At 37.6% G+C, this 26,921-nt stretch overlaps 1 protein-coding gene across 6 annotated transcripts in view; it reads left to right on the top strand.

The window, feature by feature from the left end:
• The first annotated feature begins 298 nt into the window (after positions 1-298).
• ldb2a (LIM domain binding 2a) overlaps positions 299-26,921 on the top strand; it is a 99,618-nt gene continuing 72,995 nt past the window's right edge. For 5 of the 6 annotated variants that reach the window (XM_025910091.1, XM_003443346.5, XM_005467245.4 and 2 more), the window contains exons 1-2: positions 299-601; positions 25,890-25,992. In XM_025910091.1, coding sequence (XP_025765876.1) covers positions 470-601; positions 25,890-25,992 — 235 coding nt within the window. In that variant the 5' untranslated portion in view covers positions 299-469. The remainder of the gene's footprint in view (positions 602-25,889; positions 25,993-26,921) is intronic. The other variant, XM_005467246.4, reaches the window with a different exon arrangement.

Here is a 26,921-nt window from a genome sequence, read left to right as displayed (position 1 = left end):
GGCAGGCATACTTAAAATCTAATACGTTGGGAAATACTTTGAAGAAATATTTTAATATTAGGTAAAGAATAGAGCTTTTTTGTTAATAACATGCGCAGAATTACTTACGAGAGGAAATAAAGAAACACATACACGCATAAACATAGAGATCTTACTTGAACTTTGCAAGAGTGCAAAACTGAGTGTAGGTCTTGAGGGAACAGGAAACGACTTCCCTCCTCCCCCTTCAATTCTGCCCCCCCTCCTACCCACCGTTCCTCCCCCTCCTCTCCTGCTCCCCTTCCTCCCTCCCTCCCTCCTCCAGCACCACGCTATAGCAGCGAACTAGGCAGGCCAACTTGCAGAGTGCAGCTCAGCCTCGACAGCGGCTGCTTCCAACTGGGGGTCTTCGGAGAGCATCGCACTCCCATGTGCGCTGCTGTGCCCGCTGGATGTTGAAATCGCGCCGTGCGCCTCGCCAGGAGCCACCATGTCCAACCCAACCCACGACCCGTTCTACTCTTCTCCCTTCGGACCCTTTTACAGGAGACACTCGCCCTACATGGTCCAGCCCGAGTATCGGATCTACGAGATGAACAAGCGGCTGCAGGCGCGCACAGAGGTGAGCCGGCCGGACGTAACCGCTACACGGTCCCGTTTAGTTCGAGGTACCGGTAAGAGGGTGGCGGGTTGGAGAGGAGGGACGAGATGCCGGTCCGGGAGAGAAAGATGAGCCGAGAAGGTCCGTCAGTCAGGAGATACGGATGTAATGCCAAAGTACCAAACATTCCTAAGGTGAAAGTAAACAGGCTCTGTCTGTAGTCTACGTTACAAGAAATAGGCGTCCTCAGAAGTAATTTGTGCTTGTCCTAAAATTTTAATTTGAAGTTGGGAAATGCTGATTTGTGGAGGAGGTCCTTTTGCTTTCACGTGGCCAATTAACCTGTTAAAAATTCGCGGCTTTACTGTCACCCAAGTGAGTCACCTGAGGTTGGAATGAGCTGTAATAATAAAAGTAAGAAAATCAGTAAAAGTAGACTTTAAACATTTGAGGTCTCCAGTTTAAATCTTTTAATCAAGGCACCAAGCTAAATCACGGCTATGATTGTGGTTCTAAAATGTGGCACATTTCTAAGAGAAAGTTACGTAAAGGCTAATCATAACAAAGTTTGAAAAAAATCCCAGCAAATCTAAGAAGTCCACAAAGACTATTCAAATAGGCTATGCAGACTGAGGCAAAGTAGCCTTTTCATTGGATTAAATTAATTTGCATACATTTGCATTTTGCCTGGTGTTTGCATATTTGCATATGTTTCTTCCATGTGGAGTAGAGTAGAGTTTGTCCACTGAAGTGAAGAGTTTCTGGTCTGCCTGTTCAGGACACAGATTCATCACTGCGGATTAGATTTTGTGAATGAAAGTGGCCCTGATTGCGCATTTATGATTGCATGGGGTGAATTCATTTCATGTCAGTCTGCTGATGCTTCATCTCATTGGGTGCTAAGCGTGTGTGGCATACAGTGTCATTCAGACTGAACCTTTGGTGATCTCACTCTGAGTTGTACTGTATTGGGAGCAGCTGTCTTCAGCATCTGTTCTGTAATCACAAATGTGTAAATCTGCAGATAAAAAGTTCATCCAACATGTCAAGTTCTCCTCGCAAACAATCATTAGAGGAACAAATAAGCAAAATACAATAAATACCATCTTTTAATAGACTGGCTGCACATTTATGAATATAAATATTATGGCTCTAACAAAAAAAATAATATATATATATATATATATATATATATATATATATATATATATATATATGTGTGTGTATATATATATATGTGTATATATATATATGTGTGTATATATATATATATATATATTACCAGTACTTTTCAGTTGACTGAATAATTCTATCAGTGGTATGTTTGAATTTAGAAAAAATTCTCATTACGATTCCCCAGAGCTCAACGTAACCTCTTAAAAATGCCTTGTTTTTTTGACCCACAGTCTAATACCCCAAAGATCTTCAGTTTACTATCACAAAATGTTAAGAAAAAAACAGAACATAACCACATTTGAGAAGCTGGAAGATATTTAAAGTAATTAATTGCTATTTGTCAGCTAAGCAGCTAATAGTTTTAGCTCTAAATATGTACTGTTTTAAATAATTTGACTTCTTGTTGCCCTTTGAAGCTTTTAGGCTAGAATTCGAATCCCATGAGACATTTTAAACTGAGAAACATGCCCATTAAATTATTTCATGTGATGTTTTTACTGTTATTTTAGAAAAACCTTCAAAGCCGGCTGAGTTACTGCAGCAGCTTGCAGAATGGCGCTGACTTTCCTAAAGAGGAACTTGCAACTTTAAGCAGACCAAGGCAATGTTGCTGAGATGCAATGGCCCAGTCTGATGCATTATTCATACGGAGTGGTCCAAACCCCAGTGGACCTCAACTCCTGTACCACACATATGCACACGCACCAAACAGCACACACACTTACACATGAGCAATCTCAGATTCATACACAGACATTACAAGACATTTGTTTTAATGCAACGCCGGACTCGTATACAGCCCGGACAAACATGGCATTGAGAATATAGACACACTGTACAGGCACATAGCAATTTACACCATTACCTCTCCTCAGACTAAATTATATAATTGCATGATAACATAATTAGTTGTTTTTTTTCTGTCGGTGTTCATTGTATGTTCGCGTCCTACTTCATCTTTTTTCTCACTTTACTCCATGGTGAGGGTGTATCATATGTCTTCTCTTTTGCAACGTGCTTATTGTTCGATTAAAATGCAGGTGGTGAATGTAATAAGGAAGGAGTAGTGTCTTATAGTAGTGAAATAAATGCTTCGAGTTTTGCAATTTGTTTGCATCCAGATGTGCAACGCAGCTCAGCTCAGGCTTTTAACAAAATTATATAGTAATTATCCTTATGAATGCAAAGTAGCCGCTGTCATTTAAGAAGAAAAAAAAACTTATTGTATACGTGGTAAAGGAAAAAGGTTGTAAAAGAGATCTCCCTCTACAAATCTACATATACAGCATAATGTCTATTTTGTCTTAACTAAGACCGAGAGTGGAAACTTGTGCAAAATATTATACATTCCTCATCAAGCAGACTCACTGGAGCCTTTTACTTCCTGTAAAGCGCGGTTAGCCGGTGCTGGTGTCCTAATGATGATGATGCGTGCCTGAAGGGTCATTCTATTGCTTGTTTTATCACTGGGCTGCTTGCTACTCAGTCCATCTCCTCCAAGACAACTTTAAAAGTCAGAGCACATTTAGAAACAAGAGCAGAATCAGTGCAGGGTCATGCTGGTGTTGTTACAAAACAGGAAGTTTGGGATGTCGCTCTCCCTCTCAAAAAAAAGAAAAAGAAAAGGGAATTCCATTAAAAGAATACAGCCAAATTGTCCTGCTGGATAGTTTACAGAATATTTTATCGAGATTTTGCTGCTAGCAGATGTTGCGGATCCATGTCCTTCAGAGTTTAATAGCCAAACTGCGAATAGTTAACTGCTGTTTTATGGAGGCAGTTTTTTAGTTTTGAAAATTTATTGGTTGGAAGCCCACAGATGACACTACTCTAAGAATAATTGCCAAAAATGTGTTATTTCTTCCTTTAAATATGCGTCTTTGTCTTCTTCTGACCTTATTAAAACTATAAAAAAAAGAATGAACTGTTCCCTTTGCATAAGGGAATCCTACTACACCAATTAAAGAAATATTCATGTGTTATATGAGCCATGCATGAACAGAAATATGTCATTATTTTGCTGCCAAAAAGTCATCACAGGCAAAGAAATGCACAACGTGTCTTCCCGGTTTTTTACATTATTTGTATGGGATCAGTTGTTAGACTTTTTAACAACTGATCACTGATATAGAGTATACATGAAATCTCTTGTTTTTAACCTCTTAGAGAGATTTGAACAGATGTAACGTGTCAGTTTATGCACTGCATATTTGCATTTTTTGTCTGTGGCCACTGTCTCCAGGATGGAAACCCTTTTTAGCCTGTTGTGAGAAGTAGGAGGGGTTTATTGTTGTTGTTTTGATGTATAGCATATGACACCAAACATTTAAAATCACCCAAAAGAACATACGATGTTGGCTACTTCTGCTGGATTTTAGTATGTAGTGACATTATTTGACTGGGGCTGCAGCTATATTTTGTTGATCCTGTCAAAACGATTTCAAGCTTGCAAACAGCAGTCTTGTCAGAATTATCACCCGAGTAAAGATGCTTAATATCGTGAAAGAACTGCCATTGTTAAGAATAAGAATAGCTCCGAGCGTACTTAATATTGCGCTTGCTGGCAGACTGTCGAGCCAAAATGACTCACTATAGTTTGCATTCCTGCCGTTTTAAGTAGGGTTTTAATGGGGGAGCTGACTAAGCCTCAGTGTGGCATCACCTTTAAAAAGTGTTGAAGGATTCGTCTGAAGTTAGTCTTCTGTCAGAAATACTTCCAGTTGTCTTATTCATGAGTGTGCGTTTGAATTTGCTTGGCTCGTGGTGCAACTGCAGCTCCCACTGGCAGGCGCAGGACTCAAGGACTTGACACTTAGAGGAGACTTACTTACCTTGAGAGGAAGTCTGTATGACTTAGTGAAATCTATAGAAAAAACCTTCATGCAAGGGAAGAAAAGCAAATTGACAAAATTACACGGACTATTTTTATTCCTTGGGATTACTGTCTTGCATGCAGTATTGCCTTATGGACTGCAAAGGTACAGCAGCGTCTTTTATCAGCTTTGGTTGTGTTTAGTGCATTAGAGTGTTTGTTATTAGTTTCTCTTCTTCTGTTTTGTAGTTTACTTTAGGCTGTACACATTTCCATATTTATGGGTTTGTTACCTGCAACCCCTTAAATGAAACCATATGCATGGATTTGTTTAGTTTGGCTTCAAGGTGCACTTTTAGGTAGAGAACACACACACAGATATATATGCATATCATTTGTTTTCTTTCTCAATTATTCAGTCAGTTGATTTGAAAAATTTCCATCCAATGTCTTTTCTTTAGTTTACTGTAATTCAGAAAAGGAAATCGTCCCATCGGTGTATTGTTTCAGCTTCAGTTTGCTTTAAAAATGAATAATTAATTAGCTAAGTAGTAACTAAATACTATGTAGAAGTTTTTCAATACTGAGCTAATCCTTTCATCTTTGCTGTAGTGATCATGGATGTAGTGCCAGTAACTATTATACTGGAGAATATTTTAAGTTTAAATAATGAATCTCTACTAAAATCGTTTGACATAAATCACTTTTTTTTTTATTCAAACAGCGCTTCAGAACCAAACACTGTTCTGTTTATCGTCACATATTTAAAGAAAAGCAGCATGTCGCCCCTGATTTGAAAGCTAAAAATTCATCTATTATCAGAATATTTGCTGGATTCATTTTTGAAAATCACAGATCATTAAACTAATCTTTTCAGCTGTACTACAGTGATGATAATGTCAGACCTGCAACTGGCAATGCAAACTGTTCTCTTTGATTAATTAATGATGATTTCTAGTTGATAAATTGTCTGAAAACACCGAAAGGGGAAATTTGCAACAAAGGTAATCTGTTTAAATCGATTTTTTTTTAAATAAGAAGAAAAAAAGCAGTTGAATTAAGTTAAGTTTGAACAAAAGCATCAAAGCTGAATTAAGAATGTGGAAAATGATTGATTTTCAAAACAGTTCCCCGTGAATTCTGATTTGTAACATGAACGCTGATAACAGATATGTCATGTTGTCAGCATTAGGCTTGTTAACAAAGCAAATACTTTTATCTTTGTAATCCTGAGGAACTTTTTTATCCCCTCTCTCAGTAGCAGCCGTTTCACCTGCCATGCACTCAGAGGCACACATGGAAATAAGGAGGAATAAAAGCTAACGACACAACCTGTCCTGTGTGTTTGTCTGGGATTAGCGCTCACCTTTGAACTGATAACTGTGCTGCAGCTAAAACAGTCCTGCTGCTCAGATGACTCGGGGTCTGCTTCTATCCCAACCTTATTACCTGCTCCATTCATACTTATTACCTGCCTGGCTGTATTTCTGCACGGGGCTGACTGCTATCCCATTACCTTCATTTTACACAATGTGAACCCGCTGTGACCTGGCAATCTAAACAGTCTTTGATGTGGATTTGATGCTATGCATACGGTGTGACCACATTGTTTCTGTGCTGTCGCTCGGGGGGGCCGCAGACCTCGTCGTACGGAGGCAGCTGCAGTGATTTGTGGGGGAATTTGACACTTAAGCGTATGCAAATGAGGCAGCGGATTAACATTCAGAGGAGGAGCTTGGTCGACCTCAGCTGCTGTAAGGCCATTAGCATAGAGGACATTAATATTCAGCGGCGGAGAGCGGAGACACAAAATAACACTGTAAGTAAAACTACAACACAGAGAGTGAAACAGAAGGAAAACAAAAGCATTTTAATGGAGGTGCGATAATAGTAGCTACAGGGCTGCGTACAGAAACCTCTCTGCTGCTGCCGCTGCTGCTGACATTGGCTCTGTTGGTCACAATCTTCCTCAGCACATAGACAAGCAATCAGTAACAGTGATTGGCAGGCCATTCATTGGGTTCTTGTGTCTATTGCACATAGTTAGTCTCATTCTCATTATTCAAATGGCCCCACAGACCTGACTCATTGGCTCGACTTTGGAACTGGAGGAACTGGAGTGTTCATTATGGCCAAATCCCTTGTTCCTGTCAGGAGCAAAGTGGATCTGTTCCCATCAGCTCCACGTGTCAGATTGACATGAATAGGTTTATGATGTAGAGGTCAAGTTGGCACTGAGCTGTAAGGTTCACATAGAAGGATTAAAGATGAGCCACCAAGAACACACTTGATGATTTCTTTTAGTGAAAATTGGCTTTCACATGTTGCTTTCACAGAAAAAAGACATAAATTGCATATAATGATCGTTTTCAGCACAGGTCGCGCTCCTTATACGACCATTTGGTAAACAAAAATATCAGAAATTTGTGAAAATGGACAAGGTAAGACCTTCAATTTATTTATTCATCCAGGTCTTCCACTGATATTTAATGTATTATAATTTAGGCCAAAGTAGCGAGTCATCATATTTGAGGAGCAGAATCAAATAGATTTGGCAATTTTGGGCCAAACCACACTTTGTTTCTACAATGCAGTTTCCCAATAATCTCATTCAGCTGTTTACATTGTCTTTAAGTCATCTTGAAATGTATTTTCAAGCTTTATTGATCATTAACAATAACATAAGGCAAGAATTAGTCAGCTTAAATCAATAACTGAACACCAGAGTTGACTGCCCCTTCTTTTCTTTTAGTGTTATTGATAGATCCACAAAAATATACATAACCCCTTCCCAACAGCAGAAAGCTTTAATCCACTGACAGCTGAAAATCATCCAACCTTCATTCATTAATCATCCACGTTATTACAGTATTAAAAACTTTGTCCAACTTTAAGTAGTCCAGGTTGGTAATTGTGAAAATGCCCCGTTTCTTTTCTCTTTCTTTGTTGGGATATTAGAGGGTTGCTAAGCAGTTTCTAACCTCACAAAAAAAATTTAATGAAAGATAGAATTAATGAGAAGGAATTAAACCTGAATTCTTTCTAATGACCAGCAGGGGGAGATTCTTCTGCTTGCAAAAAGTCTTTCTGTTGTACCGAAGTCTATGGGAAAACAGCTCTTCCTGCATGCCCTCGCTTAACACTTTTGTGATGACTTAATGGGCTCTGTCTGTTTAAAATCATAGACAATAAAACATTATGTTTATTTTTGTAAATGATGGTCACTTTTGGAGACAAAAAGAAGTATTCATGGTTCTTTAAAAGAAAATGAAGCGATAAATACTTGGTAACATTTTTGCAGTGCATGTGTGTGAAACCAGCAGACGGTAATTACCAGAGAAGTGTCGAACGTCGTGTTGCCCTTATCTGAACCATTACTGCTGGATTTATCTACCATCGGGAAAAACAAGCCAGTGTCACTTCAAGACTTTAAATGTGACACAGCTGAGTTTTAATCACTTTTTTAAATGATTTAAACTGCTGGACAGTCTGTAAAATCAATTGTTAGAAATTAGTTCCACATCTGGTCGTTTTGTTTGGTGAACTCTGCGTCTTCTTCTTACATTGTAAATGTTTAGATGTTTATTCTCTTTTGCAGCTGAAACCACCCTCAGTGAAGCGTCGCATCTCAGTTAATGAGATGTAAAGTACTGATTGACAGTGTTGATTTTAATGATTCAATTATCAAATACATGGCAAATTAAAGATCATTTTTAGCTAGATAAACACATTATGCTGCATTTATGCTTCCTCCTACACATGAAAAAGGAAAACAAAGGAGAAAAAGCTAAATAGCTCAAATAAGTGTGCACCATTTGTTATTTACTTGGAATAAACAGCATTATTATTTATTCCTCTATCAACCGAATCTCTAATATGTGTTGTTATTGTGATTCAATGCCTTATTGACAACGAACAGACATCTGCTTTTGTGGATTCGTAAAACGCTGCAGAGCTCTTAACATTAAAAACAAAAACATTTTGGATTTTCATAATGTTTCCAGTCACTGAAAGGACTGAATCACATTAGCTTCTGCTTCCCTTAGTTAACGCCCCGCTAACATCCCCTTAGGTTAATTAAAGAATAATACTGCTAAAAGGTGAGCGGCCAGGCTGATAGTTTTGAAAAGAAATGGTAACATCTTCCTCAGAAAACTGTGGTCATTGCTGAATACCATTTGCCTGTTTATTATTTCATTCCTTAGAAAGCTGCTGTCTGGTGTGAAAACATTGAATAGAGACACAAAAGGACTTTCTTGAGATGTCCACTGTCCACTTTTATACAAAGTTAAGGATGAGTGTAATTATTGTGTTTTTTTTTATACAGCCTGCAGTGTAAAAACACATTAATTATTAAATCCAATCGTGACATTGTTTATATTAGATATTAAGATACATTTATGAATCCCTGGAGGAGAAACTTTTTATTAATAATGAAATTGACGCAAGATCACAGGAGACAATGCATAACGCCAAAGTAACTGTAGTAACTCAACAACATACAAACTACTGCATCTTAAGTCTTCATGATTTCTCCTACCTTTAAATAATATCTATAAAAATGGGAATTATCAAGATTTTTATGCTAAGAACGTATTACAGTACATGTCAATGGTTTAGTCTCAGTGATCAACCTCTAGGGAATTATTGGATTGGGTTTCTAGGTCCCCGTGGCTTTAGAGACTTTTTATGGTGAGATCCGGCTCATTGTTTAGTTATCTGGCCTGCAACTCTTCTGTTCTCATAATGCAGTTTTTGGCAATATCCACCAAACCACTGCACCTGCTCAGCACCAAGTAGCAGACAGAAATGCTAAGCAGAGAGTAAAGACCAGTGGAAAATGTAAAAAAACCCCCAAAAAAACAACAACCCAAAAAACCCTAAACATATACTGACTTGAAACTGAGTCTACAAATCTCCACATCTGTAAATCCATTAAATTCCCTGATTTGGCATTTGTGTGATGATGGTGAAGAGTGCTCTCAATATGTTGGTCCAAAGTCTCCCATAGATGTCAAATTGGGTTGTAATCTGGTGACTGCAAAGGTCATAGCTTATGACTCACATTATTATTATTATTTTCACACGTCATCAATGACTCCTTGGGCCCTGTGGATGGTGGTATTATTTTTTCTCGAAGAGACCACTCCCATCAGGAATGTTTCATCATAAGCTAAGGGAGATAACTCAGAACGTCTTAGTATTGATTTGCAGTGGTTCCTCTCTCCAAGGGGACAAGTGGACTCAAAACATGAGAGCACAATGCTCCTGACAGCATAACAGAGCCACCGGATCAAGTTTTTCTTTAATTTATCACCTGTCTGTATGTCACAGTCTGTTTCAACTGACACACTGCTCAAAACAACAACAACAATAACAAATCCAGTCCTTTCAAGTTTAATACGTCCATCCATTTTATTAATAGTTTAGCCAAATGTGTGTTACCCATGGGGTCTGAAGCCTATCATTCCTGACACAGGTCGAGATGGGGGTACTCCCGAAGGGGTTGATACTCATTCGTAGGTCTAACAGTAGAAACAGTCATACACACACACACAGCCACCTTAGAATCACCACTTAAACATGACTTTGGGCTCTAGAAGAAAACTGAAACCCACTCAAATGAACATAAGAATTTAAACCACGAAAGTGAAGTGCTTTTAAAGTAAGAGATATGGACTTTAATATATAAAAAGCACAAATCACATTTAAGAACACCATGATATTCACTCATCAAACTTTTTAGACCACTAAATCACCAAGACTGAACTATGGGTTGAACTCTCCCTTTGGTCCTGCTTGAAAAATATTTCTACTGAATCATAAGTCAAGCTGAACTTTGAACAAGAGGAAAATATTGTATTTATTTAAAATTTGACATTCATATTTGTTATAATCTCCCTCTTTTCTTTTGAGGTAAAGCAGTGGGGTTAGATTTGTGGGTTATGGAAAAAGTACTATTGCTGATGCAGCTGACATTTCATAAGGTTATCTGCCTTAAAATCAAACATATCACTGAATTAATGATAAAGTACTTCCTGTGACTCCTCATTTCATTTTTACATATATTTGCATGTTTGTTTACATGTTGATTTTAACATAATTTTTTTTATGTAAGTGTATAAAGTAGACAAATTTGGATATGATGTGTGTGTATGAGTAATGCCATACTGCAAATGGGATGCTCTCAGAGGATGTTTCCAGAAAATCATATAAAGCAAAAAAAAGACCTCTGGTCAAATCGCAAGCGTCAGTCACATCCAGCAGGATGCTGAGACAATAGACCCACCTTTTTCCTGGCCCTTTCCCATGGTTCCTTCCAGGCTGCAGTGTTGCTCAGATAACAGGGAAGACAGACGGGTCTGTAGTCTGTTCGTGTCCTGTTGTTCTGTCTCCCTGATGTAGTTAGGCAGGCTGTCCTGAAACGGAAAGGTCACAGGTTGAAATTTTGCACTTGAATAACTTTCAGTTGACGGGCCTTAGATTAAGATAGTGAAACCTTTCCTGAGGATTGTTTGGACTTTTTAAAATTAGTCATGTTTCCTGAGAAAGAATGAAATGAATGAAAATGTGGGTTGTTTTGAAGTACTTTTCTTTTTTCTTTTTTTAAGACCATGTCCAAGTAGTTACATTTCAGTGTTAAAGTTTAATGTTAAATTTGATTTAGCTAATGTCAGCAGAATCTTGATAATGTAAGGATATTTAAATTTGCTGTATAAGCTACAGGTTTACAAATGAAATATATACAAAATTACAGAAGTATATAAAAACGAATACTAATTACTGATTAAACAAGCTGATAAGAATATTATTCACTGTCTTTATTTACACTGAAACCTAATAATGTGCTGTTCAAGGGAGAGCTCCTTAGTCCTTTAACACTGGTTTGCAGTATTGTGTTATTGAAAGCAGTGCAATTCTAGCTGCATAATGTTTGAGTGGCTCCACTGAAGAAAGTTCAACAGTAGATACAGTGAACTCAGGGAGGCACACTGTACTTCAGCTTTGTTACACCAGCTGCCCGGCTCTGCTCTGCGCCGGTTTCTGGGCGTTTCGTCATTTTGCTGATCAGCTGTTCGCTCTGATGTACTTTTTCCTTTGAGATGAATTTACTGACTTATTCTGGATTGCATACTGTTTTCATTTATATATTTTTTATATGCTCATTTAGTCAGAGAACATGCCTGTGCATGCGTGCCTTTTCTTCAGCTTCTATATCTCCCAGGCATGAATATGAAATAACATCCTTCAGATACTAAAGCTCACACATTGCATGTAAACAAGCCCCAGCCCTACGGAAGTGTCACTAAGCAAAACACTGAATGTATATGCCTCTAAGAGTATTACACCGCCGCTGCCCCTGGTCTCTGATCTCGCAAAAGGAAGATTTGATTTTCAAGAAATTCATCATCGTCCTTCTTATGCTGGCACACACAAAATGTTGGTTTTGAGTGATTATTACAGATTATGCTCTCAGTCATAGAACATCAGACTCATTTCTAATCCAATGAAGTCGCATTCACTGTCGATCTAGCTTGAAATGTGACTCAGAGCTCAGGCTTTAACACAATAAGGACGGTGTTATGAATATGTGCACTGTATAGCCAGTTTAAATTGAAATTTGTGCTTAAAACATTTGTGTGTTTTATCATTTTTCGTTTAGAAATTTTCCTGAGATCTCTTTTGATAAATTTATAAGTGTGTCTATGAAAAGGTGATTAAGAAAATAACAGCAAATATAAAACTTTGCGCTATCCCTATAGTTTACTGCTACAATTAACTTAACTCAGTTCATTTTAGTCTATCATTTAGCCTATTTAGCGTTCCCTTGCTCATTTCACATGGCTTTTCTTTTAATTACATTTAAGCGAATTAAAGCTTAATATATTTTGTGAAGACCTGTAAAAACTTATGTTCTCTAAGTTCCTGTTTCAAGTGCAGCATCTCAGTCATTTCTCGTTTCATCAGCCAAACGAGCAACAGGTGAGATTGCAAAGCGAGCACTAACAACAGCAGCAGGGCACACGCACAAACTTAACAATACCAGTGGATTTGATGAAATCCAGTATCGATCAAGCGTCTCGCTCCACAGTGTTGAGGAACTATTCCCTGTTGTTTGTTTATTAGTCTAATTAGCACAATTGAGAGAAATAAAGGCTGCACGGGTAGCTCCGTGTTGGTGCGTCCAAACCAGAACCTGGAACCTCACTTTCTTGTTTATTTTTAATTTCTTATGGTTGTAAAGAATCATTTTCTTTTGTGCTTTCTCATTTATTCATGCATCTTGTTGTTTTAACATTTTCCATCCATATTAATGTTTGTTGTCACTAAACATGGCAGCTGTGCAGGTTTTACGAGCACATTTCAGCATTTTTTATGTGCAAACCTACAGCTAATGATTGTGAATATTTGTTTATTCATTTTATATGACAAATTCAAGGAATCCAAAGTAATATCTTTAATTAGCATGTGTTTTTTAATAATCACTAATCCAAAGATATGAACATCCAAGATGCTTATAACTAATAAAACCAGAGTTAAGCAAATCCTTTAATTTAGTATTTTCGAAACTGGAGTTTGAGACCCCCCGTGGGGATCACAAGGTAAATCTGACGTGTCACTGTATAATTGCCAAGTTGGGACATATTTTTCAGCTTATGTCTGCTTCTACTTATTTCTTGTAAAGGTCTTAAATCCCCATGGCAGATACACAAGATGATAAGTGAAGTTTATTTTCTGTCTTCTAAAAAGAAGGGGACCAATACTTCTGATACAAGCAACCCGTGAAAGGACCATTGGATCTTTTTGTATCTGTTTGTCATTGTACAGTGACACCAGGGAAAACAGTAGTAGGAGAAATATTGCCACTGTGCGCAATGAACTTAAAATCTTGCTGCCTTTGAAATGGTTCCTTCAAAGACAGGGACCGGTGCTTGAACCATTCAGACACAGCTGCTGTTAACAGTTAATAGTGTGTTAAGACAGCAATAAAACGGCAATAAGATGAAGTCAGTTGCATGCCCTGTGTTTGTGATAATATGGTGGTTAACTGATAAATCCAACAAATTTACATAAATGTCTTAGATCCAGAGTCCAGCCAGAACCTCATAGATCTGAAACAGAGTGTCAGAAATTCCTCCGCGAATAGTGATGTAGTTGTTACAGCATGGCAATTTAACTGCAAATGACATAGGTGTTCAACAATTTTGCTGTTATATGGGAAAGCAACCAGAATACAACTATTGCTACACATTCAGTCTTGCAATCAAACTTACAATCAAACACACTTGCAATCGAAATCAATACAATCTTTGGACAATGACCAATTTTTGGTAGTTGCATGGAGGTTGCTGTCTTGGTTTTACGCTAGTGTAACTGAGTCATTAATCAAATTATTTGATCACAGTGCTTTTACTCATTTAAACTCTGTCTGTTTGGCATTTTGAAAGCACAGTTGTGTTGAACTTCATTTTTAAAGATTTTGCCAATGTCTTTAGCAGGTCTCAGGAGGAGGAGGTAACAGGAGGGTTGAGCAGGAGAGTTGTATTACTGCTGCTGTGGGGATCAGTCCTGCACCTTCACCTTTGGGGTGAAAGCCAGAAGCGTTGAAGTAATTCTGATTCATTCATGTTTCCTGCTTTAAAACAGCAGACAAATAACTTCTGTGTATTAACCCTGACCTTAAACTGACACTTTAACACAATAAGTGGTATCTGAGCTATGCCTCTGACTGCTGCCTGTGATGTCTAACGCTGAAAAATGAAGACTAGAAAAGATACCTAAGTAAAGTGGCAGACATGCAACCCAACATGGGAATATTTTTGCTGATTTCATATATGGGTAGAAAGGTCATTCCTCGGGAATGTGCGCCGGCTGTTCAAGGGCAATGACTTCTCTCCCACTGCACTCATTTCTCTTAATTTGCATAATGCTCTGCTGGTGGCTGTACGGTGGCCAAATGCAGCAACATGTTAGGTCTGCATTATATAAAAACACTTAGAACCCGGGAGGGTGACCCTGCATTGATATCAAACATCGGTGTGTGATGACACTCTTGACATGATTAAAGTGGTGTTGTTTATGCAATCTAAAAGAGAGTTTCTCCGTCGTCACACTGAGGACTCCCTAAAAGATACAGCCCCTGTGCTTCGTGGAAGCTGTGACTTTGGTTTTGTTGTGCATTCAGTTCAAATGTCCCCTTGTGGGACTAATAAAGGTATATCAAATCAAAATGGTGATGATTTGCAAAGCCAGGAAATTAAATTTTATATTTAATTTTATTGCACTTTAGGCTCTTGAAGTCTGATTTTTTTTTTTTTAATGTAGAAATGCATTTAGGTTACAGTTTATTTGATTTGCTGATGAAAGAATATAGAAATCATCAAAATATTCTCAAGTCTGTATCGGCGTCATTAGGTTCCTTTTTTTTTCCATCCGACCAACCCCCCAAATTTCCAGTTTACTGTTAAATAAAATGGGATTAGAAGTAGGAAATCCTCACTTTTTGCAAGTTATTCCAGCACGCTTGTTAAATAACTTAGATGATCAATCAACCTTGTGATTAAATTATCTACCAGATTATTACTTAGTTGGATTCTAGTATGGACATTTCAGGAGGAAGCTAAATTTATATGGATATTTTCAGTCAAGGAATTGCCTCAGAACTCGTGAAAATGACAATCATTCACCAGAAGCATTTTTTTTATTAGACTTTGACATGTGTTACTTGTCAGTGGCCTTCACCGTACAATGAAAACAAACACTACCTTGCTAAAGATCATTCTCAGACACCCAGTGAGTTTTTACTTCTCTTATGTTGTTATGCTCCTCAATAACTTGAAGCTGTTTGAGTCTTTCACAACAAACTTTCTTGGCCCACCAGTCAGCTGCGCTACGTGGTATTCAGGAGCTGAATGGGGTTTTAGACATCGGCAATTCTCCAAGGTCAGGACCCAGACACGCCTACACTCTTGGAGGCTTTTCTGTCACAAGAGGCTGGAAGCAACAATGAAGAAATAGAGACTAACAAAAGCTTCCTGGGAGAACGGTTCATGTTAAACTAACAGACGTTAGGGGTGTGTGGACCGAACGATACAGAGGGAAAGAAAATGAGGTCTTGTCATGTGTGTAAATCTCTATATACTTTATAGTAAACAAACATGGGCATGTTATAAATATATTCGGGAGTTTGTATATCAGTGAGCAGCTTTTTGTATACTCATACTTATCGGCGTATTGTTGAGTGTTTCCACAAACAGTAAAACTTGGTGTCATCTGCCTATCAATGCTGTATGGACATTTCTTTATGCGAGCACTTAACCCACAGCTCTGTTGCTATTTACTGAGGATCCTCCCTATGCTGTCCCTCCAATCCTCTGGATATCCCACAAATCCCCGAGGTCTGCCCAGCGCTGGTGATTTGTGGTTGGCTAGTGGGCAATTGACACATTGATAAATCCCCCGCAGATGAGGTGCGATCCGTTTGAATCAATAGAGCCTTATCGGTTGACGGCCGTCACGGCCGCATCCGTGTCAGTTCACCTCGGGTCCCTCGGAGTGGGCCTGATTTGTACCATTTGACAACAAACATCGTCACGCCACGTGGTTTGTCAGAGAGTCCACGGGCGTAAATGAAGGCAGGACGCCGTCTGTCAGCAAACCGCATCAGACAGGAGACAGACAGTGAGAGGGAGGTGGATATGAAAGAAACTGGCGGAGATAATAAAAAAAGACTGATAGGATATTACAAGACGGAACAGTGCGGGCTTCTTTTTTCATAGTAAATATGTGTCATTTACAATTTTATAACCTGCTACCAATCACAGCCTAAAAAGAAAAGCTCCTGACATTTCTTGCTGTACAACACTGAAAAGCTCCTCTGTGTACGGTTTAGCTTGAGCCAGAGGATTCATATGGTTTGTGTCCACTGGCCAGGCTTTAGCTGTTCTCCAGCCTGCCTGGCTCCGGTCCAACTTCTCCTCTGTCTTTAGATCCGAGCCAAACCTGGACGGTCCACAGCTTAGCCAGCCACGTTTCACAATTTGGCAGTGCACTGGCCAAAAGCTGCCCAAAAGCTCCAGTTTGGAGGATTAATGGTTACTGAGTCTAAATAGAACTTCTCATGGATATAATGGAAAAGTTTTGAGCTACATTTAGCTTTATTAGCTAGCACTACTAAAAGTGTATTTAATTTAGAAAATAAGTGATTTGGGGAAGAGCAATGAAACTGCCAAGTCCCATCGGTTGTATTGTTGTGAATTCCGAAACTAAATGCTGTTCATGCACATGAAATATGCTTGTTATTTTCAGATTCCTCTGTTGTCTGGGTGGGAGGCTTTTCAACAGAGACACAAGCTAAACCATATCATCTATGGCTGAACCCTGCTGGGCCGAGCAGAGCTAATGGAGACAAGACAATAGACACACCGCTGTCAACTCTGCTCTTTGTGAAATAAATGCTCTTTTTTTAGTGTGGTTGCAGGGCTGAGCCAAATATCAGTCGACTGCCAAAATGAACTATATTGAGTTAGAGCAGAAAATATTATTTTTTAAAAAGGTTCGGTTTGAGGGAAATCTTGAAAACAGGATGGCAAGGGAATCATTTGAAAATATTAAAAGTAAAAGTGAGTCCACCATTGTGAAACGCAAAATTTAAGTCATTGTGAGTGAAACGCAGTTTTAACTCAGAAAGAGAGGTGAACTAACCTTCCTTTGCAAACCTGTGTAAGGGGGATTTTAAGAAAGACATTCTGTAAAACAGGGGGAGCTTAAGTGAAACACTCTTCATTAAAACAGTGAGAGGAGGCTTAATGAATATCGAGTCTCTAACACAGAGTGATGGGAGCCCTCAGGATGACAACACTCGAAAAATTATCTCCAACACTAAATCCAGGCAGTTTATGTCAAAATGGGGATCATGCTTTTATATTAAAATCCTCTTTTAGCTGTGGTTCAACAGTTCAAAGTTCAACAGAGTCTGTTCAGATACAATGCTGCTTATTGTCTGCCACTAGAAAACATTAATTTGTGGAAATTAAAGGGTAAGGCTTATGATGTTCCCCATTTTTTCATAATGCGAACCAAAATCAGCAATAAATTTGGCTTAAAGCTTGATCATCTGTGCCACTGACAGTGGTGTGAAAGACTTTAAATACTCCATTCCAACACTCCAGTACCAAAAGTACTTAAGTAAATTACTCTGCAGGCAGTAGAAGGCACTGATGCAATGTTTTGTAAGTTCTATTTTAATGCTGTATTTGGTTTTAAGGTGAGATCATTTTGAAAAAATTTTACACTTCTGGTTACTTTAACGGTGCACGGTATTTTGGAAGCTGTTTGTCTGCTCTGTGTAAAATCTGAATTGACAATGTATTTATAGCTAAAATGTTGTAAAGTACCAACCGTAATATCCTTACAATTCAAATTTGGTTGTTTTCGAACATCTGCTTTATGGTGCAAATGATGTAATACTAATGTAAAAGTGTAAGACCAGCACCCTGTTATAGTGACACTGAAAGCAATGTTATTAATACTGCTACATTTACCTTCTAAAAATGCCAACTCTTATAATACAAAAACAAAAAAAATTAATTTAGCTAAACTATAGAAGTCTCTAACTTCTATATATTAAAAAATATATATTGAAAGAAAACTTAGGATGGCTCCTGCCACTAAAATAGTATTATTTGTTATATTTTTATCTTTTTAATGTTATAGTTCTGTGATTTATCATATTTGTTTTTGTAGTGGAGTGCAGCTAGTGATTATTTTTTACAATAATAATGATGATTTTTCACTCAGTTAAAATTCAGAATGTCAGACTGTTTTGTTTAACAATTAATCCAACTTCCCCAAATGAACAGTTATTAAAAGAAAAAAGTAACAAAACTTCACATCTGAGAAGCGGATATTAAAAACTTTTTTCGCATGAAAAAACTTATTATTATTATTATTATCAGAATTATCAGGATAGCTGCTGATTAATTTTCTTTCTGCTGTTTTGTTCCAACTGTGTTTTGGATAAGTTTATTGATTACAATCACGTTACCAGCAAGTTATTAAGGAAATATGAGCAGTGTTTGAAGTTTTTATTTTGACATGCACAGGTAAACAGCAGGATGAAATGGAATAGCATGTTTAAAAAATGGCATACTGTATTTGCTTGGTACCAGGCTAATATGGAAAGTTATCAGTATTCCCTGTCAGGTGAGTGACATCACACATTTCTTTATTGTTTTATTCATTTGGATAAAGGTTTTTTATTTAGCGTTAAGTTTTATTTAAAAAAAACTCTGCATTTGATGATACATATACATTTATTAAAGTAGCTGCATAGCATACTGGTAATTTGTGCTTAAAAATTGGCTAAAGCTACATTTTATATAATTTTAAACATTTCGCTACCTTCATTCTTAATAAACTATGCTACATTATATCAATTTATTTAAGATTTCATTATTCAAAAGTCAGGTAACAGAAAATGAATAGCTAGCCATTAATACATCATTTTCAAAGTAAAAGCCCCAAACATTTTATGGTCCTAGCTTCTTAAATGCTGACTTGCTGACTGATGTGAGATCTTTGAGTCTCAGATATTATGGTAAGTTTATGCTCATTGAGTTACACATGCGTCGTGTTTTATTCATCACTAAGGCTTTTGTGAACCATCACTTAAAAGAGTTAGACCATCATTCAGGCAGCAGTGCCTTAATATACATGAGACACACCACTGCACTGGCTGACATTTCCTTTATTATGATGAACACAGGCCTCTTTAGTTTATTTTTTTGTCACTCTTAAATATACCTTCCTGCTGCGTTCCACACATAAAAGGGGATTATTGATTTGATAATGTTTACGTAAATTCTGTTTAGCTGTTTATTAATATTGTTTTTAAGAAATTGAGCTATATATCACTGACATTTGTTTCACTATTTAAATATTTAATATTGCTAAACTGACAGAATAGAGAGGTTAGAACAGGATAAGAGAATCAGGTGACCCTGAAGCATCCCTTAGTTGTGCTGCTATTTATTTTCAAGTGATTACTAAACAACCCTGTGTCTCAGAATTGTAATGAATGAGACTGTCATCTTTTTAAAATGCTGCAATGATGTGTCCTTTGTTGTTTGAATATATATTGAGCCCCAAAAACTATTTAATTTTTGCTTTTATGGTATTTTACTAGAGCTTCTCATATCTAGCATGTCTTTAAGCTAAGTTCTTAAAAACAGTGTACAGTATAGCCCTTGAGCTCATGGCTTACAGCTTCAGAAAAGAATCACTCTGGGCTTCTAAGATTTTATAAACTATAAAATATATACATAAAATACATATATACATAAAAATGTAAACCATTGCGAGACAGGCTTTCATAAGTTGTTTTAGATACATAAAGGCTAAAAACAGGTAATTTTAGCCAGCTGCTGGGTGGGTGCAAGACAACATGAGGGCATCATAATATAATTAAACTTCTGTGGATATAAAGTAATGTTACAGTTGTGAAAAAACAATGATGTAATGCTTTTATAAGTTATTATATGTGCATAAATGCTAAAAGAATGATCAATTTTACCTTGTTGCTAGGAGATTGCTATGCAATAAAATGACATCATGATATATGATATAGTTAAGGATTTTCAGGGGCCTTACATGTACCTGTAAACAAAGTTTGGTTGCTCAACACCTAATGGTCTAGGAGGAGTTTGTGGACAAAGAAACAAATAAACACACAAAGACACAGACAGACAGAGTTGCTATACCTTGTTATAGTAAGATATAGGGGTATGTGGAGCCAGTTAATTCAGTGTCAAAACACATATGCACCCTTATGTTGCTTGTTTTAAATAATCTGACCACATTGCCTCAGAGAAAAACTAAAGATATTTCTTCAACATTTACAGTTTGTTTTAGTTAGTTTCATAAGCGTGCATATTTAGGATGGGTTTTTTCCCCACAAAGGGGCAGAGGGCTCTTCCCAATAAAAGTGGGTTTTTCCTCCCCGCTTTTGCCAAGTGGTTGTTCATAGGGGACTGTGTGATTGTTGGGGGAACTCTCAATATTAAAGTGCCTAAATAACATTGAACTGAACTAAATTTAGTCAAATTTTTGCCCAGTAAATTACAAAACATAAAAAAAAAAATAGTGCACTCTATTTTAACTCGGATATAACAAAAGTGAATGCATCGTTATGCTTTAAAACTACATATAGCTGTTGTATATCTGGCACAGTGCCAGATTGAATAACATGATCATTTTTTAAAATTTTTTGTAAAAGTGTAAAAAATGAATATGCAGAGCAGGATCTTTGAGAAGTGGTGAGCAAGTGTAGAGGGTGAGCATATTGTTCACCCTTCACTTGACTGTCAATCCCAGGAGTGCCCGCCCCCTCATGGTACTGGATTATGGGTTGAACTCAATCTGAATGCTGAGTAGCACGAAAGGCGGTCTCCTTCTCTCTTTGTCTTTTTCTGCCTGGTGTGTGTCGCTCTTCTCCGTCTGGCCCTCTGAAATAGATGTATTCACATGACACCACACACATGCCGGCTGTTCACACCTGCTGATTCGCACAGTATGACACAGTCAGTCAGACACACACACAGATGCACACGACAGCTCATGCACTTCATTCCCAGTGGCTAGTCAGCGGTGCGTGTTTGACCACCATATCTTCCAGTTCAAGCAAAGATTTTCAAGAAGAAGGGTTTTTTTTTAAAGAGAAGACTCAGTGCTGTCTGCTAATTCTCGCCAATGTGAAATACACACATTGGCTTCCATGCAACACATTCTATCCCAGGGATGCACTCAGGAAAAATCTTGTAATTTATTCTTATATCACTTTGTCTTACAGTTTTACGTTGAAAGTGACTGATGTATTTTAGCACTGGCCGAGTGCAAACAATTACTCTGATTGACCCAATGGGAGAGCTGTAATTACAAGTCAACGGATTCCTGTCAAAGTTGATGGTTCTGGCACAGCTGATGCAGTTTTTAATGAAACCTGCAGCACTACCATGTAGTACATTTGTATCAATGTTGAGAGGTCCTGAACTGCTGTGCCCAGTTTGTAAAATTTGCATTAAAATGTTCCTTTCATTTTTTAAATAATTCAATTAATTTTTTTTCTAATTATTAAAAAAGGCTAAATATTTGCAGCCTCCAGCTTTTCGGTATAATGTAAGACAATTGGGTCTTGCATAGATTCAGATTTGGGGGAATAATGCATGACAAAAGTAGAGGACTTTTATTTGTGGTTATGATGTTACCCTGAAACATTATGATGCCTCCAACAGGGGCAGATCTTTATTCTGCAGCAGTGGAGCTTTAAACACCTCTGAAAATATATGAAAGAAAGACAGTAGGAGTCATAAGGGAAAAGGAGGTTCAGCACTCGGACTCTCATTCTCTAAAGTATTCTCAGTAAAGAAGTGGTTGGTTGTGGTGGTGTTTGCTACATCGTTAACTTCAAGCTCACTCGTAATAGGGTTAATAAGTCAAATTAATAGATATTTTATTAAGGTAAGTAGATGCCATTTGTGGAATTAAAGATAATATTTCTAAAATAAACACACACAACAGGACATGAAAAGTAAGCCATGTCTGTTGATTCAGCACAGCAAAAATGATCTAAAGGAGTAAATATTCCAGAAGAATGTGGAATGCTTTACAGGATCACTGTACATTCAGTTTTCTTTTAGGTGTCACCTGGTGCCTGATTTTTGCATTTGCTTTTAAGAAACTTCACTTGTTGTGTTCCCTATAATGTTTAAACCCAGTCTACATTCACACAGTCTTGGACTGTTGTATAGATGAATACATTTTGAAGACTTAATTGTGGACTCTGAGAAACTGGGATTGTTAATTCACTCTTTTTTATGGAACAAATATTCAGTGATTTAAGATCATTAAGGATTAATGATATCTTATCAGTGTTTCCACCAATATCTGTTAGCGATGTTGTTATTTGAACAAAAGGGAGGCTTCTGTTTGAAAAACTGTTGAATTATAGAAGAAGATGAAGAGTGGAAAGGCGATTGGTCCAGATGGAGATATGAAGATGTCCAGGAGTAAGAGCAGTGGTTTTGTTTAACACAGTCTATGAGACTGAGAGGACGCCTGAGAAATGGAGAAGAAGCGCGTTAGTGCAAAAATTTCCAGCACAAGAGTGATGTGCAGAGCTGTAGTAAAACTATAGAAGGATAAAGTTGATGAGCTACGCCATGAAGATATGGGAAAGAGTTGTTGAAGCTACGTTAAGGAGAGAGGTGATGATCAGCGAGCAGCATGGCTTCATGCAGAGAAAGAACACTACAGATGCGATTTTTGCTTTGAGAGTGTTGATGGAGAAGTATAGAGAAGGTCAGGATGAGTTGCACTGTCTTAGTGGGTCTAGGGAAAGCATATGATAGCATACAAAGAAGACTTAATTATTACAGTAATGCTAGGTCTTTTTTCGTGTATAAATCAGGTTCACTAGGATATAATTTTGCAATAATTTATTAAAAAATATTTCCTTTCAAACCTACTACTTAAGAGTTCACCTTTTCTTAACCTTTGATAAGTGGTAAGTCTTAGTGTTCCGAAATGCATGGCTCATAAGTGTTAGTACTCCACTCCACTGAAAGTATTTTATTGTGTAGTCTCAGTTCAGCCTGTAGCCAGCCCAGCTGATTGGTTTGCCATCCAAAAGACCTCCCCACAAACTCATGATCACCTATTGATTGACCTGCTGCATGAGGGTTAGCTTCAGGTCCTCCACACCACATGTCTCTCTCTTTGCGTCAGATTCACTGCGTATGAGTAGCGCTGACCTGTGGGGCGCTCCAGTCACCTCTTATTGGGCTTGACACTGCTCGATGGTGACAACGCTAATTGTCAACATCTGGGAAGTGCTTGCCATCCCTCAGCCCGGCGCAGAATGAAACGTGGTGATCTGTCATAACGTGTCAGAGGAAATTAGCATCAATTGGACGTCGGCATGTGGAAGAGGGAGGGGGACAGGGGTGGAGGATGCCCCGCCGACATTATCAGGGCTTTTTGTGAGGAGGGGGAAGAGGGCAAATGGCTGTTAGAGGAGTAATTTCAGGGCAAAGAGATTTGCATGATTGTGTTTCTTCACAGATTCACTGTGGGAAAATAAATTCTATTGCAGTTACAACAGAAATGGATAACACTACTACTGTTACTAATAATTGTAATATTAATACTAACACTAATACTTATTCTAAGTCTAATACAAGTACACTACTAAGCATAAGTCTTTTTATATTTTGCTTCCAATGAGCCTGACTTTATTGTACTTTTTTAACGTGGTCTTCAGCAATAGTTCTCCAGACCTTCTGAAGGTTTATATTAATTTTGTTCCAATTTCTTAAGTTGAAAATCGATATTGAAAAATCCATAAGAAAGCACAGTCTGATAGACGTAAAATAGTATTTTTGCACTAGCTAACTAAAGTTATCAGTTGGAAAAACTGACATACATCAGCATGGTGTGCAGTGTGCCCTCTAAGGAAATAGGAGAACTCTAGTGTCACAACAGATGAACAGTATCTAAAAATCACAGGAAATAGGAAAAAAATCCAGCAAACAATGGTGGAAGGGTGGCTGTCAAGAAAGCATTCCTAAGGAAGGAAACAGGGAGAAAAGACTGAGGTATGGCATATTTCACAAGAACTGTGCTGAAAATCAGTGGGAACAGATCTTAGGGAGCGAGGAATTCAAATGTGAAATTTTTTGTTCTAATTGTCGTCAGTATGCACAGATCAGGTCAAGACAAAAGTACAACACTGAGTGTATAGCATGGTGGAGGCTTTATCATGGTTTCAGCCAGTGCTGTTGGGGATCTTGTCAAGACGGATGGAACTATAAACACGGAGAAGATTTTGAATATGATTTAGAAAGCATTTGACTGGCGCTGGCTTCATTTTTCAATATGACAATGATCCCAAACACACTGCAAGTGCAGTAAAAACATACCTGATTAAAAATATAAAATGGAGCACTATCAGTCATGGATTATCCTCCCCAGAGCCTGGACCTCAACATTATTGAAGCAGTGTGGCATCACGTTGATAGGAAATAGAACAAAAAGCAGCCGACATCAAAGAAAAGCTTTGGGATGTTCAAGAAGCCTGGAAAACTGTCCCTAAGGAATACCTTAAAAAAAATTACAAGAAAACCTGCCTAAAAGAATTAGGCTGTGTTGACAAATACAGATGGTCATAAAAAATATTGACATTCAAGAATTTGGAAACTCCAGTTGCACCTTTAAATGCTTTTATTAGTATATTAGTATTAATGCTTTAAAAAAAAGCATCACTGCTTAAGCTACTACTAATAGTACTTTTTTTGCATTTATTATGTGGTTGTAATTACTAGTGATACTGTTATTATGACTGTTGGCCTGCTGCTACTGTATCCATTACTGTTAATGTTACTCAATACTAAGAGGTTAACAGTTTTAAGTAAATCTCTTACATTTGTTTATTTATATGTTTTAAAAAGTAATTAAAAAATCCACATAAAGCATTATTATTGTCAGCAGTGCTCTTATGGCCAACTTATCGTGACCTGCTGTGAAAGTTAAAAAGAGAAGTCAATCTTAAAGCTGTTACACTTTAGCTTGTAATTCAGTCTTGTAGAAGCCTCAGGCAGGGCTCTCCCAAAGTCTTTGCTTAAGAAAAGTAAAGAGTGTTACCATATTTTGGCTTCACATCAACTTGTGTTAAATTCTCAGGCCATCACATCTCATCTTTTAGAATTCTCTTTTTTTAGTAAAAAAGCATTCCTGACTACTATCTTATTGACATATTTTTAATTTTTAATTCTTTTCCATTCTTGATCCACACTGTAATGTGTTGTATTTAAACCATTTTACAGCCCAAACTGTAAACTTTCATAAAGCTTCTGAGTTTCATTTGAATGAATACAGTAAAGGGAACACTCATGAATTCACATGTGATAAAAACAAACTATGTTCGTGTTTATCTTGTCTCATGGAAAAGCCCGCATGGTCACAATATCTTTGTCTTATCAGAATAAATCAATATTGAATTTATGTAAAAAAATGCAATAGCACAAGCACAACAACCGGGATAAAGGAAATTCACTGGGTTATTAAATAGTAGAAGAAAATGAAGAATTTCATACCCAACTGAAGCAACCCGTGGGCCATTGAGAACACAAGATTTCACACAGTACATTAGATGGTGATGATCTTAAATCTGTGGCTATTGTTAAAAACTGTTAAACAGTATTTTTAAATGGGCAGGAAGTGGTATACCTGTCTTTTTGACCTTTGACTTTGTTTGTTCCCTAACAGGAAAGCGACAGTTTGTGGTGGGATGCCTTTGCGACAGAGTTTTTTGAAGAGGATGCCACTCTCACGCTTTCCTTCTGCCTCGAAGATGGACCAAAGAGATACAGTAAGAACACACACACTCCTTTGTTAATAACCAATGATTATCCACATACCTCATATAGTACGTGTCAACTGAATATTTTAATTATGTTGTATTTTAAGTAAGAAGCATTTATTTGTGACAGTTCTGTCTGCACATTGTTTTTTTTAATTGTCAGGTCATTTTTGAGTGAACAGCCTTTTTCTGAAATCACTCACTATTCTCTGAGCAACTCTGTAGTCTATTATGGTAAAATGACATTTATGACACTTAAAAATCATAATTTTGTCACGTTTTCTGACTACAAATCTGGATATAAACACGTTCATGGAATAAAAGAAATAATAGGCAGTGTTCTTTGGGAAAACCCATAAACTGAATGTATGGTAGCTACCGTGACATCACCCATCATCAGTGATTTTGTGGAATTGAGTTTTGAAGTTGAACTCTTTTTTTTCATAACCACGTTGGTGCTGTGGATTTTTTTTTTTTAACTGGACATCACAACCGAGGAGTGGATCTGAATAAGAAACCAAGGTCCCTCCTTGGTTATACAGAAAGATTCACATCATGTCACAACATAGTCATGCCCTAAAACAGCAATCCCCAACCCCCGGGCCACGGACCGGTATGGGTCCGTGAATAGTTTGGTACCTGGCCGCGAGGGTTGAGGCTCGGGTGTGAAATTTATGGTTTTTAAGGCTTTTATCATTAACTCGGTTTCCCTGGGTCTTTTCCCGTGTTGTAGTTGTGTGTCTTATTTTGAAATAGTTACGTGTTACCACAGTGACCAGAGAGTAGTAAGGGGCAAAGAGGAGGATGTTACTCTCAATGTTGTTGGTGCGTTTCAGGAGGACGCTGCTAATAAAGTTACACAATTACACAGTGAATTCGTGACAAAATACCACAGTTTTTTTCTTAGTCATATCATTTGTTGTATTTATCTGCGACAC

Source organism: Oreochromis niloticus, linkage group LG2 (genome assembly GCF_001858045.2).
Source record: "Oreochromis niloticus isolate F11D_XX linkage group LG2, O_niloticus_UMD_NMBU, whole genome shotgun sequence".
In the NCBI taxonomy this organism is placed as follows: domain Eukaryota; kingdom Metazoa; phylum Chordata; class Actinopteri; order Cichliformes; family Cichlidae; genus Oreochromis; species Oreochromis niloticus.
Note: the sequence above shows the minus strand (reverse complement) of the source record. Positions and strands in the feature narration are given on the sequence as shown.